The 12,953-nt window shown below is 42.9% G+C and overlaps 1 protein-coding gene across 1 annotated transcript in view; it reads left to right on the top strand.

Annotated features, from left to right (window-relative positions):
- PLB1 (phospholipase B1) overlaps positions 1 to 12,953 on the top strand; it is a 112,318-nt gene that overhangs the window by 25,830 nt on the left and 73,535 nt on the right. Inside the window, exons 14-19 of the mRNA XM_049784689.1 lie at positions 342 to 407; positions 5,964 to 6,015; positions 6,906 to 6,986; positions 9,505 to 9,570; positions 11,629 to 11,684; positions 11,939 to 12,020. Of these exons, the coding sequence (XP_049640646.1) occupies positions 342 to 407; positions 5,964 to 6,015; positions 6,906 to 6,986; positions 9,505 to 9,570; positions 11,629 to 11,684; positions 11,939 to 12,020 (403 nt within the window). The remainder of the gene's footprint in view (positions 1 to 341; positions 408 to 5,963; positions 6,016 to 6,905; positions 6,987 to 9,504; positions 9,571 to 11,628; positions 11,685 to 11,938; positions 12,021 to 12,953) is intronic.

Raw genomic sequence — 12,953 nt, 5'->3', positions numbered from 1 at the left:
TTTTCATTAATTATAATAACAGTAGAAAGACTGTATACACAGTTTCAGTGGTATCTGGCTGGGTGCTGCATCCAAGAGAAACTGCTTTAGGTTGGAAAGGTAGAACCCCAGTACCCACTTCATCCACTTGCGACATGTAAAAGATCCCAGGGAAAGACAGCAAAAGTCAGTCACAACCTTTTAAGTCTCTTTGGAACTTTTGGCTCACTTTTTTCTGCCTTTTCTATTGAAATAAAAGGAAACAGGGGAAAGAAACACTGGGTTCCCAGGCCATTTCTCAGATCAAAAGTTTGGGGCTTTGTTGGAACTTTTTAACTCTTTCTCTTTTGACCCCACAACAGCATTGGCGGAGACAGGAGCCTGAGAACCATCATTACCCTGCCCAGTGAGTATTATACCCGCCCCAGGTATTTTTGACAGCGCCCCCTGATGGTAGCCACTGGAATGGCGGAAAACCGGTGGCAAGAATATTGTTTATTGCTTCTCCAGAGGCTCTGCTCTGCTTATGGGTATGAGAAAAATATCAGACACATAAAAATGTCTTTATATCTTAAAGAGAAATTGTGCTCATCCATGGAATAAAGCAAATAAGAGAGGAAAGAAGTGCTCAGACAACATCTTAGTCCAAGTCATTAAGAGATGGTTCAGGAAAGAAAGAAAGGAGGGATCAGTGAGATTAAGAATAATCCTGTTACATTTAGTACAGGGTTTGGTTTTGTTCTTGCACAGGTGTTTTCCTTATATCTAGGTCTAACATAAGCTAGAGGTCGAAGTGTATTGTCTGATGTGGAAGAATTTGGGATGCTTTGGTGAGTAGGAAGGAGTAGACTGTGGGGCTGTGAGCTGCAAACAGACTTTGAAGCAGACCAGGCAAGAAGTGGAGGAATTCATGTGCACTGAATGAGTGAATGATGACAAAAGATCCAGAGGACCTGACACATATCAGATTATAAAACTCACTGGTGTAGACTTGCTAGCAACAATTGTAAGGACTTGCTCACTGGATTGAGCTGTTCAGTGGATGAGAAGTTCAACAAGGCCAATCTAAGGAAAAAATAATAAAAAAAAAATCACTGATCAAGGGCTCAAAAGTACAGCAGGCAGAGAAGGCATTACTTTATATGTAGCTGACCTGGGTTTGATTTTTGGCACACCAGATAGTCCTCCGTGAGATATTGGAGTGATTTCTTAAGTGCAGAATCAGCAGTAAGCACTGAGCACAGCCAGATGTTCCCCCTTACACCCCCAAAATCACTGGGCTAAAGATTATAGAAGTTGAAAATAAAAAAGCACAACTAATTGGAAGAAGCAATTTCTGAGAATAAAACCAATCAATATCCTTTTTAAAAAAAATAAATCTTCATTGAGATATTGTTGTGGTTGACAACACTGTTTAATAATAATATAAACAATACTATTTTCTGGAGATGCATCATTCCAACTACATCTCTGCCACCAGAATGCCAACTTCTCTTTATCAAGATCCCAAAGACCCTTCCTGTTCAACACCTGCCCTTTTTCTCCTGTAAGGTCAGGACTAAATCTCCAGTTTTGTGGGACCAAATTTCCAGTTCTATGCCTTTGAACATCTGTACCTTTAAGTCCCACACATAAGGGAGATCTTCCTCCTCTATCTACCCCTTCCCTTCTGACTCCTTCACTTAGCAGGATGCCCTCTAGTTCCCATTCATGTAGCAGCAACTTTTTATTTTATTTTTTACAGCTGCTATTATTCATTGTAGATTACTGCTTCCTGATCATTCATTTGTAGTTGGGCATTTGATTTCCCTTATTTTGACTATTGTACTAAGCACTGCAATGCACATAAGTGCTCATGTAACATTAGAAAATTTAATGTTTTGGTAAATTTTTTTTTATTTTTTGGGCCACACCTGGCGATGCTCAGGGGTTACACCTGCTAAGAACTCAGAAATCGCTCCTGTCTTGGGGGACCATATGGGGACACTGGGGGATTGAACCCGTCTGTCCTAGGTTAGGGGTATGCAAGGCAAACACCCTACCTCTTGGACCACTGCTCTGTCCCCCAAAATTAATATTGGTGTTTGAGGGTCAAAGCCAAGAAGTGGTATCATACTCCAGCTTGTATGGATTTTCTTTGTGTGTGTGTGTTTGTTTGTTTGTTTGGTTTTTGGCCACACCTGTGTTGTTTGGGGTGTTACTCCTGGCTATGTGCTCAGAAATAGCTCCTGGCTTGGGGGACGATATGTGATGCAGGAGATTGAACCCAGGTCTGTCCTGGGGTCAGCCTCATTCAAGACAAGCACTCTACCACTGTGCTATCACTCTGACCCTTGAATGGAATTTCTATTCTTGTTTTTCATAGATCGAAACAGTTGACATTCCCACCAACAGTGGATGAGGGTTCCTTCCTGACCACCTTCCTGCCAGCAATGGTCATTTTCAGACTTTTCAAATACATATGTCATTCTTTTTTTTGGGGGGGGGGCCACACCCGGCGGTGCTCAGGGTTACTCCTGGCTGTCTGCTCAGAAATAGCTCCTGCAGGCACGGGGGACCATATGGACACCGGGATTCGAACCAACCACCTTTGGTTCCGGATCGGCTGCTTGCAAGGCAAATGCCGCTGTGCTATCTCTCTGGGCCCACATATGTCATTCTCACTGGTGTGAGAGAATGCCTCCTTGGTTTTATTTGTGTTTCTCTGATCATAAATGATGAAGAGCACTTAATCATATGACTATTAGCCAACTGTATTATTCTTGAGGAAAGTGTCTGGTTTATTGCTCCCCAAATTTTGCATTGAGTCATAATAAAATATTACAAGGGTAAAGCTTTATAGATTTTTAAATTATTTTGTTTATTTTGGTGAGCCACACTCAGCTGTGCACAGGGCTAATCTAGGATCTGTATTTAGGGGTTACTCCTGCAGGGCTATGGTGACCACAAGGGAATCAAACATGGGGTTGGACATGTTGCAAGGCCAAGGTTCTACCCCTCCAGTCCCCAAAGATTTTCTTCTGTGCTGGAAGCAGTAAGGTTGAGGAATGTTTCATTTTTTCTGCCAAACCCAATGACACTTCATCAAGGGAACTTGGAGAGTCTGTTGGGGGAATTACTAAGCTCATCTCACATCTCTTCCTCTTATTTCTAGACATCCTCCGGCAATTCAACTCTTACTTGAAGGGCTACTCGATTGGCACGGGAAACAGACCACTGCTGAGCCAGGCTAAACCAAGCTGTGACAGGAGCCTTCTCAGAGTGAGTAGGGGTCACTAGGGAGACATTAGGTCCTTTTGACCTAGTGTGGACTGAGTTCTTTGATTGAAGGGCTGGAGGCTGGCCTGGGGGTTAAGAAGGTCAAATATTGAATACAGGAGGCCCTAACAGAAGTTTGGATATAAATAATAGAGGTTTTGCATATAAATGGTCCCCGGCCCACTGCACTCAGAATTGAACCCATATTCCCTCATTTTAAGATGGTATATATTCCCTTTAAGTATCATTTAATTTAATTTTTCTGAAGAGCTTGAGAAGGATTGAAAATAGATCTTCTTTCAAGGTTTGCAATGACTCTCTAACACTTCTTTGGCCATGGAATTATTTTTTATTTTTTTTCGGTGGGAGCCTTTGAATTACCAATTTGATTTCCTTACCTGAAACTAATATGTTCAGAAGCTCTGTTTCCTCCAGAATATTCTGGAAGTATAAGACTCTAGGAAATATATCCATGTTTTTTTCTAGGTTTTCCATACTTATGCATAAAATCTTTAGAGTATTCTCTGGTGATCTTTCAAGTTTCTGTTGTATCTGGCTTTTTGGCTTTCTATTTCAGACCTCAGGTGAGGGAGTTTTGGCTTTCCAGACCTAGAGGAATATTAATTTAACTTTCATCCTGAATTTAAGTATGGAATGGGGTGTGGTATGAGGGACAATGTTGTAATTGCTTGGCACCACATATTGTTAGAAGCTAGGTCAAAGTGCTTTCCAGTGCTTTCTCTTTATGTGTAAGGTGCCATATGATTCTGAGTTTATTTTATACTTTTCTTCTAGGTTCCTGCTGGTGTGTAACTAGCTTCCTGTTTAGGCTTGTGTTATGGGAGAGCTGGAAGGCCTGTAAGGTGACTAGGGCTTATGGTTTTCACTGTTCTTTCTTTGTTTTTTTTTTTTTTGTTTGTTTTTTTTTGTTTTTTTGTTTTTTGGGCCACATCCGGCGATGCTCAGGGGTTACTCCTGGCTGTCTGCTCAGAAATAGCTCCTGGCAGGCACGGGGGGACCATATGTGGACACCGGGATTCCAACCAACCACCTTTGGTCCTGGATCGGTTGCTTGCAAGGCAAACGCCGCTGTGCTATCTCTCCGGGCCCTTCACTGTTCTTTCTTAACTCATACTCTTCTTGCAGCCAGCCCTTTGGGTGTAACTTTCCACCACTTTTCAGTTTTGGTTGCCCTACCCTCAGCACCAATGACCATACAACCACATAAGTTTGTCATTCACTCAACTGGTTATGATCCTCTGCAGATATTCACTGGAATGCCCCATAGAGTTTTTGTGCCTGTCCTTCCCATCGTATCTCTTACAGAACTTAGTGTTGTTTCTGTTCTGATTATTTTGCCTCCTGGTAGAGTTCACCCAGGTTCATTTTGCTCTTCAATCTTTGTCCTGCCTCCAACCAAGGACTTTGGTCTTGATGATGATGATTGTGTTGTTGGATAATGTTGTGGCAGTAATCGAGAACTGATTTCATTAGATTATTATTTCTCTGTGTGCAGGGATTACTCCTGGCAGGCTTAGGTATGACTAATGATCAAATATGGTATAACCGAGGATCAATTTGTATGTAGAAAAATGCCCAATTTGCTGTATTCTTGATCTAGCATCCTCATATGAGTATTTCTTTTGTTTCTTTTTTTTTTTTTTTTTTTTTTGGTTTTTGGGCCAACACCCAGTAACGCTCAGGAGTTACTCCTGGCTATCGCGCTCAGAAGTTGCTCCTGGCTTGGGGGACCAATATGGACACTGGGGGATCGAACCGCGGTCCGTCACTAGGCTAGCGCTGGCAAGGCAGGCACCTTACCTTTAGCGCCACCGTCTAGGCCCCCAAAAAGATTATTTCTAATCTTGTTTATCATTTGCTAGTCTATGTTTTTAGTGGTCTCTCAGTAGGTACCTAATTGGAAACGGGAATGTTTTATTTTGTCAATAAACTAGAATTATGGGGCAGTTTCACCAGGAAGACTCCTTCCTTCTCCCTCCCACCCCCGAGTTTAAGAAACCAGCAGCTCTCTGAAGAAATTTATCATTTATCAAGGAAAAACCTGAGATTTTTATAAGACTAAGTACTTAATCAATTTTCAGAACTGGTTAATGGTAAACTTGTGATTTAAACCCAGGAAACCTGGTGCCAATCTTGGCTTTTGCTCTCCTAGGGGGCTACTCTGCCTATCTTACTGCCTATTTCTCTGATCCCCTGAGATGAGGGCTTTATCTCCATGTATGTCATCTCAGAGTACCAAGAATGGGCATTCCATAGGCAGCAAGAGGCAACTAAATTGCAAGATCCAACTTAGGCTTGTCTGACTCTAACACATGAGCAGATGGCTGAGGGGCTGAGCTCATGCCAATCATGAGAGAAAAGCACATTTGTGAGGAGCAACACAACACCCTTTGTTGACCTTGAATGAAGTGACTTGGCAGAGAGAAGCAAATCAACCAGTCAGAAAGCAATTCCACTATTAGTGCTGCACTTGCAAATAGCAGTTTGGTGAATTGTGCCTTCTCACATCCAGAGGATGTTGAATAGGAAGGGGCCTAAATTGTAGGAGTAGGGGCATCATTCCAACTTCCCTGGAGAAGGTCCATCCCAGACCCTTCTCAATTTCCTGTTGGACCCCTGCTCTCTCTGCCACATACTCCTACTTTCTTGCTGCTGTCCTAGAGTCTATTTTATATAACACTTTTTTTTCCTGTGTGTGTCCACAGGGATCTGCCTAACCAGGTCAACATGATTATAACAATGTTGAAAAATGACAAGGTGAGTAGGAGCAGCACCTGGAACCACTCAAATTAGGACATTTTGGGAGGGGTAGTTTAGCGGGCAGGAGAAATGCACGGAGACATGGAAGGTAGACTGGTCAGTGTGCAGGACCACATGGAAAGTCTAACTTAAAAACAACCACTGGAGCAGGTTTGGGGTGGTGGTAGGCAGAGGTAATCTAATTCCTATTACCACATTGGTGGGAATTCTCCTGCTTATCTCACTATCAATAAAAAATAAACACAGTAAAATAAAATAAAAAATTGTATGTTCACATAGACACAAAACCCCCCACAAATGATCTGACACCTGGGATCTGTGACCCCAGATCAAATGATAGAAGATATTAATGTTCATGAAACCCGTTGGTGTGTGAAGATCCATACAGGTTATTTGAGGGGGGCAGAGACGCCTTAACACTCAGGAGTTACTCCTGGTTCTGCACTCTGAAATCACTCCTGGCAGGGGCTGGAACAATAGCACAGCAGTAGGGCATTTGCCTTGCATACATTCAACTCTGATAGACCCTAACCCGGTTCAGTTCCCAGCATCCTATCTGGTCCCCTGTGCCTGCCAGGAGCCATTTCTGAAGCACAGAGCCAGGAGTAACCCCTGAGCACCAACAGCACTGAAGGCCCTGTGGCAAAACAAAATAAAACAAATCAATCCAACAAACAAAAACAAACCAAAAACAAATCACTCCTAGAGGCTCAGAAGACCATATTGGATGCTGGGATAGAACCTGGGTCAACTATGTGCAAGAAAATGCCCTATTTGATATGCTATAGTTATAACCTCCCAAAAAGGATATTCTTAAGCACTTTTACACTTTTACTGGCATAATTTTTGGGTTCCATGTTCACATGCTTGTTTCCTTTTAATTTCAGAAAATAAATTATAAGGAAGATTGGAAATTACTAACCATATTTATAGGAGGTGATGACCTTTGTGATTTGTGTAATGACCAGGTAAGTATGATCCTAGGACCCTTAACACAAACACTTAGGCCTTCCTGGTAGAATTTCTACTATAGATGTCTGGAGTGGACAACCTGATTCATTGGTATATTGGGTTTTTGGGCTCCACTCTTGGGGACTGGCTTGGATTCCAACCAAGTATTGGTCCCAAATTAATACCTTCAAGAGAGAGACTTGCAGGAGGACAATCTAGAACTCCCCACCCATGTAGTGTCTACTCTCTAAAGCCATCAAATTCTCAGGCAGGTAGTTTCAAAATATTGAGAGTTTTGTCATTTTGAGCTTCACACCTAGAGTGAGGTTTCCATCCTGTGAGGGTTTAGTGTACTTATTCCGGAGATTCGGAATATTTGAAACCATACAAGTGACTTGTCTCTCAACTGTGGCAGGAATTCATTCCATAAATCCATAGATTTTTTTTTTATTATTTATGGAGAGGGGCTTGAGCCATATTTAGTAGTAGCAACTGGTGGTAATTGGGTGGTGTGCTCCTTTGTGTGAAGCTCCAACTTAACTCCAATAGCTCCCATTTAATTTACCTATGCTGGACATGTCTGACTTCTTCTCCCTTATATTTAGTGTATTTGAAAAGAAATAGCCAGAATTATTTTTTGCTTTAGTTTGGGATCACATCTAGAATTGCTTAGGTCTTAATCTTGGTTTGCTGTTCCAGGATCATTCTTGGTGGTGCTTAGGGGACCATATATTGTGCTGAGAATTAAATCCAAGTTGACTGTGCAAGACAAACCCTTTAGCCCTTGTACTATATTCTATCTCAATATTATGTACATTTGAGGGAGTTGGGAAATACCCAGTGACTCTCAGGGGTTACTACTGGCTATGCACTCCAGTAATCACTCCTGGCTTGGGGCTCACATGGGACGCTGTGGGGATTGAACATGCTCATCTAGGTTAGCCACATGCAGGCACTTGCCCTACTGCCTTGTGGCCACTGCTCCGGCCCCATATTATGAACATTTTTAACAAAGAAAACAGGTCCATGTACAGAAGGAAATGAGTTTTCTATAATGAAGCATCCCTTAAATGCCACTGACTACATTTTATTAAATGTCTATCTCTAGCATTTCCTGTGATTATGGAGAAACATTTTCTTTTGAAAAATGTTTATTGGGTGCCAGTTTGCTGTCAGAAGCTTTAGTTCAACAGCGCCAGAGGAATTCAATAAATACTGCTTGCAGAATATGGGATTGCACAAACTGGCGTATGATGGACATTTAAAAAAAATGAGACCACACCATGAATGTATGGGGAAACATGCTCTGGCAGGTGTGCTTCAAATTTAATCTCCAAGTGAGGAGTATTAAATGATAGTCATAGTATGGGAGGAATTTCTGCATGGACAAAGGACAGGAATTTTAGAAAAACTGAAACATTAGCAGCAGGCCTGTTAGATATACATAACTATTGCACTGGCTAGGCAGCTCAGGTGAAAAGGATCTCTTTAAGAAGTCCTGACTTAGAAGGGATAGAGTTAACATATCAAAAAGGGGAAACCACCTGACTGATCTTTGAAGCTAATCTTGTCTAACAGATTCTATTATACTTGGCAGGAAAAGTTGCTTTTGAGTAAAAGAGAGCCAGGTCAAAGAAATGTAACTTTTGCATATGGCAAGAAGTTTAGAATAACTCAGAGCTAAGTTTCTGACCAGGCTTTTTGATGTAAATAAGGTTGACAGAGAGAAGCAAATTGTCTTGGTTTTGTTTGGTACTTGAAAATTTCCTGTACAAAAAAATTTGATTGAGGCCATATTTTGGCTTGGAAATATATGAGAGAGAAATAAATTTTAGGCTGAACAACATAAAGGGAATATAACATCAGTACCCTGACATGTGAGTTTTCAGAAAATATCTCTTTGGAAATTCCTCAACTCTTCACAGGAGAAGAAAGCTTCCACAGCTGGCCTTTTGATGAAAAGTGGTGGTCATCAGTTATCTGCATCAGGAAAATTCAGAAATTTCATTTGATGGGCCTTTCTAAATCGTCACTTTAATGGAGATATAGAAATTATTATCAGTGGCTTAGACATGGAAGGCCAGAGCAATGGTGCAGCGCGTAGGTTCTTTGCCTTTCATGCAGCTGACCCAGGATGATCACAGTGCCATATCTAGCATCTCATATGGTCACCCCAAGCAAGAGCCATTTCTGAGCACATAGCCCCCCAGGAGTAACCCCTGAGCATCACTGGGTTTGGCCCCCCAAATAAAAAAGGTTATTGGGCTTTATGAGATAGTTAAACATATTAAATGTATGCTTTGTGTGTTGGACTTAGCAATGACCTTATACTGAGCTTATAGGATTTGTTTACAGTCCATGACAATCTTGGGAGATGTGCAGATATTCAGAGAGGGGGGGGGGGCACCAAGGCAAACCTGGGTATCAACATTGGCCATATGGGTGATATTCAGGAAGGAGAGACCTTACAGAGACTACTCCCTGATCATAGATTTTGGGTGTGGAGTGGTGTTAGAGACGTTTCCTCTTCTGCAGGCCCATCCATTCTCTGAAGCCTTCCTTTGCAACATTCAACATGCTCTGGACATCCTTCACGCTGAGGTATGACCCCTGGATCCTCTGAGCAGAACTCTCACAGTCACCTTCTGGATCTAACATTCCCAAGACAGTCCACTTTTTCTGCTAAGATCTCCATGTCAGGACCCTTTGATCAGGAGACTAGGAGGGGAGTCACAGTGCCAGCAGCAGAGGGAGGGGTCTGGGAGGATTAAAGACAGTGTCGGGCCAAACCAACACAATGACATAGACTTGGGAGGCAGCAGGAAGCATCAGTCACCCTTGAGACCTACAAGAGAATGGAGCTGCTCAGCCTCGAACCTCCTTGGACAACTTAGCTGTGCCTTTTCTCAGGTTCCCCCGGATGTTTGTGAATATGGTTTTACCCATGGAGTTAAGTGGCATGAGGGAAATTGTCCCAGATTAAAGACTCTCTCTGCAATGCTCTCTACCTCAGGTGCGATGGAAAATATCTTGAAAGATAATATGCGTCTAGTAATATAAAATGATTTGGATATTTAAAATATCGAATAGCGGAAATTTGAGGAATGTCTGAGACTCCCCCCACTACCCCCACCCAACTACACACACTTCTAATCTGAAAAAACTGAAGGAAGGAGAATTCCTGGCTTTCTTTTTTGTTGTTTTTTCATTTTGGGGGGCTAAACCTGGCAGTGCCAGGTTACTTCCAGTGCTACTACTCAGGATTTATTACTTCTGGTTGGTTCTGGGGGTCTATCTGAGAGTGCCTGAGTTGAACCTGAGTTAGTTGCATCAAGGCAAATGCTCATTCTCCCAGGTCTTTCTTGACACTCCTTTGGATCTCAGATCCCCTTGGAGCCTCATTTCTTCTCCAGTACTGCTCTCAATGTCATGGAGACTCAGGCTACCCTTTGGTTCTCTAGGGAGGGAAGAAGAACTTGTGACGAATGGAGTGGGCCAGTGTGGTCCAGGCTATGGTTATGGGCCACTGCTTGGTTTTCTTTATTGGTTTTTAGTTTTGGGGCCACACCTGGCGGTGCTCAGGAGGTACTCCTGGCAATGTGCTCAGAAATTGTTTCTGGTAGGCTCGGGGGACCATATGTGATGCTGGGGGTTGAAACAGGTTTTGTCCCAGGTCATCTGCATACAAGACAAATGCTCTACCACTGTGCAATCATTTTGACCCCACTGCTATGGTTTTCTTATAAAAGTGCCTACATTTCCCCCTTCCATCTCTTGGATAGAGGAGACTCTAGTACAGGTGTTCCAGGCTGAACATTCACAAATGTACCACTTACCACTTGGGAGAAGGAAGATGTTCAAATCCTATTCAGCAGGGTTCAAGAAGACAGTATCCTACCCCTGGGAAGGCCCCGGAGAGGTGTCTTCATCTTCTGTCTTCAGAGCTAAACTAAGATAACTCCTCCTAGTTGCAATAATGTGTACCTACTTAGGAATAATAATGTCGTTGTAAGTCAAGCAATCCCATTGTACATAGCTTCCCTCTTGCAAGGCCATTTCCGGATCTTCATCCCTTGTCCTAGATCTATGCCATGTGGAGGGCTGAGGTGTAGAACTTTCAAGATATTGGGTCTAGCTGAGTGAATAATTCACAAGGGGTAAGTTTTTTCAGGAATAAAGGAATATTTGGCGGCTCCCTTGAAGGCCGAAGACAGACCAATCCTGAGGGCCCAGTCCTTACCCATCCTTGGGATGGCCCTGGGGAGCTGAGAAGGGCCATACTTTCTGGAAGGCATACCTCTAAAAGAGCATGCCATTCTGAGCAGTGCTGGTTCCACTCCATGCCTCTTTTCTCCAGTCACTAGGCCTCCTGGGGGATTTAGTATTTAGATCCTATTCCATAGTGGTTTATCCCAAAGTTGCTTGCTGCCAGTCTCTGCCGGGTTCCAGAAACTGACTACAGTGATTCAGATTAGGCATTTGCCAAGCCACTGAGGCTGGGATGAGGCTCACTCAGGGCCCTAATGTTTCTTCTGTGGCTTCTTCCCTGCTCAACATTCCTGCTTCATCTATTCTGGCTGAGTGCTTGTGCTTTCCTTGAAAGGAAGCATCCTGGCCTGCTCACCTTATGCACATTGAAAGCTCATATTTGCTAGATAGCTGGCCAGCTTAGAGTTGCAGAATGACTTCCCCAGTAATTCAGAGCTGAGTCTCAGGTCAGGGAATTCAAGTCTCAGCTCCCACATGCAGGAGTGGAGTAAACTGGGCTTATTTAATGTATTTTCATGACCAAACGATGATCTGGTAAATGTTCTGCTTTCTACTGTACAGTCCATACATGAGTTATGCAGCTCCCTTTATCACGGCTTGACACAAGTTAAATACATCTTGAATCTCTTGCCTGAATTCCTGCATCTTTCTAGCATTTGGAACTGGTGGAGTAAGGGCATCTCTTCCATTTTCTCTGCAGGCGTATATGTCCTTGTCTCATGATGCTTTCTGATGGTGACCCACAACTTGATTACCTTATTGAAGTGAATAAGAAGTATCAGGTAAGTGATGGAAGGTTCACCTCCAAGATCAATCCTTCACAGGAACAATTGCAGCCTTTTGCCTTCCTACCTGGGGTCATATTGTTCAGGCCTATGCTCTCTCAAGTTCATATACTCTTTGCAGTTCATCCACTCCCTTGCATATTCTTTTGGAGAGAAAAGCACATGTGAAGAGTATTAGGGCTCAAGGATGTATACTTCTAATTGTCATCCCTGAACTCAATTTGTCTTCTTGAGGACTCCCAGCTGTACTTCCCTCTGTTCTCCCCTACATCTCCTTGTCTCTTGGGGACAGAGGGCAGCCAGGGCTCTGGCCTTGAGAGAAGACCTGCAACAAACAGCTATGCTTGCTTAGAGGAGTATAGGGCAAGGCACCAGGAAAAAAGAAAAGAGTCCTAGGGATCTGACCATCAAAGTCATATTGAAGAGTTAGTTAGTGCAGTAGAGCTATCATGGAAACACTTGTCCTCAATCATGCATAGCACATCCTATGCCACTGAGCTACATCCCCAAACTAACTTGAATGTGGTGATTTACCACAGTAAAGCATATCAGATCAGACTCCAGCCCTGCAGGTTGGTCACCAAAATTGAGACAGCTGTTTAGGTGGAAAGCTAGCCTGACAACCACAAACAAGGGACAGGCCGACCATAAATGGATAAAGTTTTTGTCTTCCACCCTGATTCTCTGATTCCAGACACATTGAGTCACTGCTTGCATTGACAGGTTAGCAGGTACATTTATAGCAAAGACGGGGATTATTACATCGTGGTGGCCCATGGGTGATAAACAATCTGTAAGTACCTTTTGTGACTGGCATTAAGGCCATGGTCTTCTGTTTGTTACCTGCCTGCACACACATTTGTATCCTTATGGTCAAACTTGGCTAAACTTCCTTTGCCCAGGGAGACTATCCTGACCTTGGGGTATTAT

The sequence above is a fragment of the Suncus etruscus genome, chromosome 12, assembly GCF_024139225.1.
Source record: "Suncus etruscus isolate mSunEtr1 chromosome 12, mSunEtr1.pri.cur, whole genome shotgun sequence".
NCBI lineage: Eukaryota > Metazoa > Chordata > Mammalia > Eulipotyphla > Soricidae > Suncus > Suncus etruscus.
Note: the sequence above shows the minus strand (reverse complement) of the source record. Positions and strands in the feature narration are given on the sequence as shown.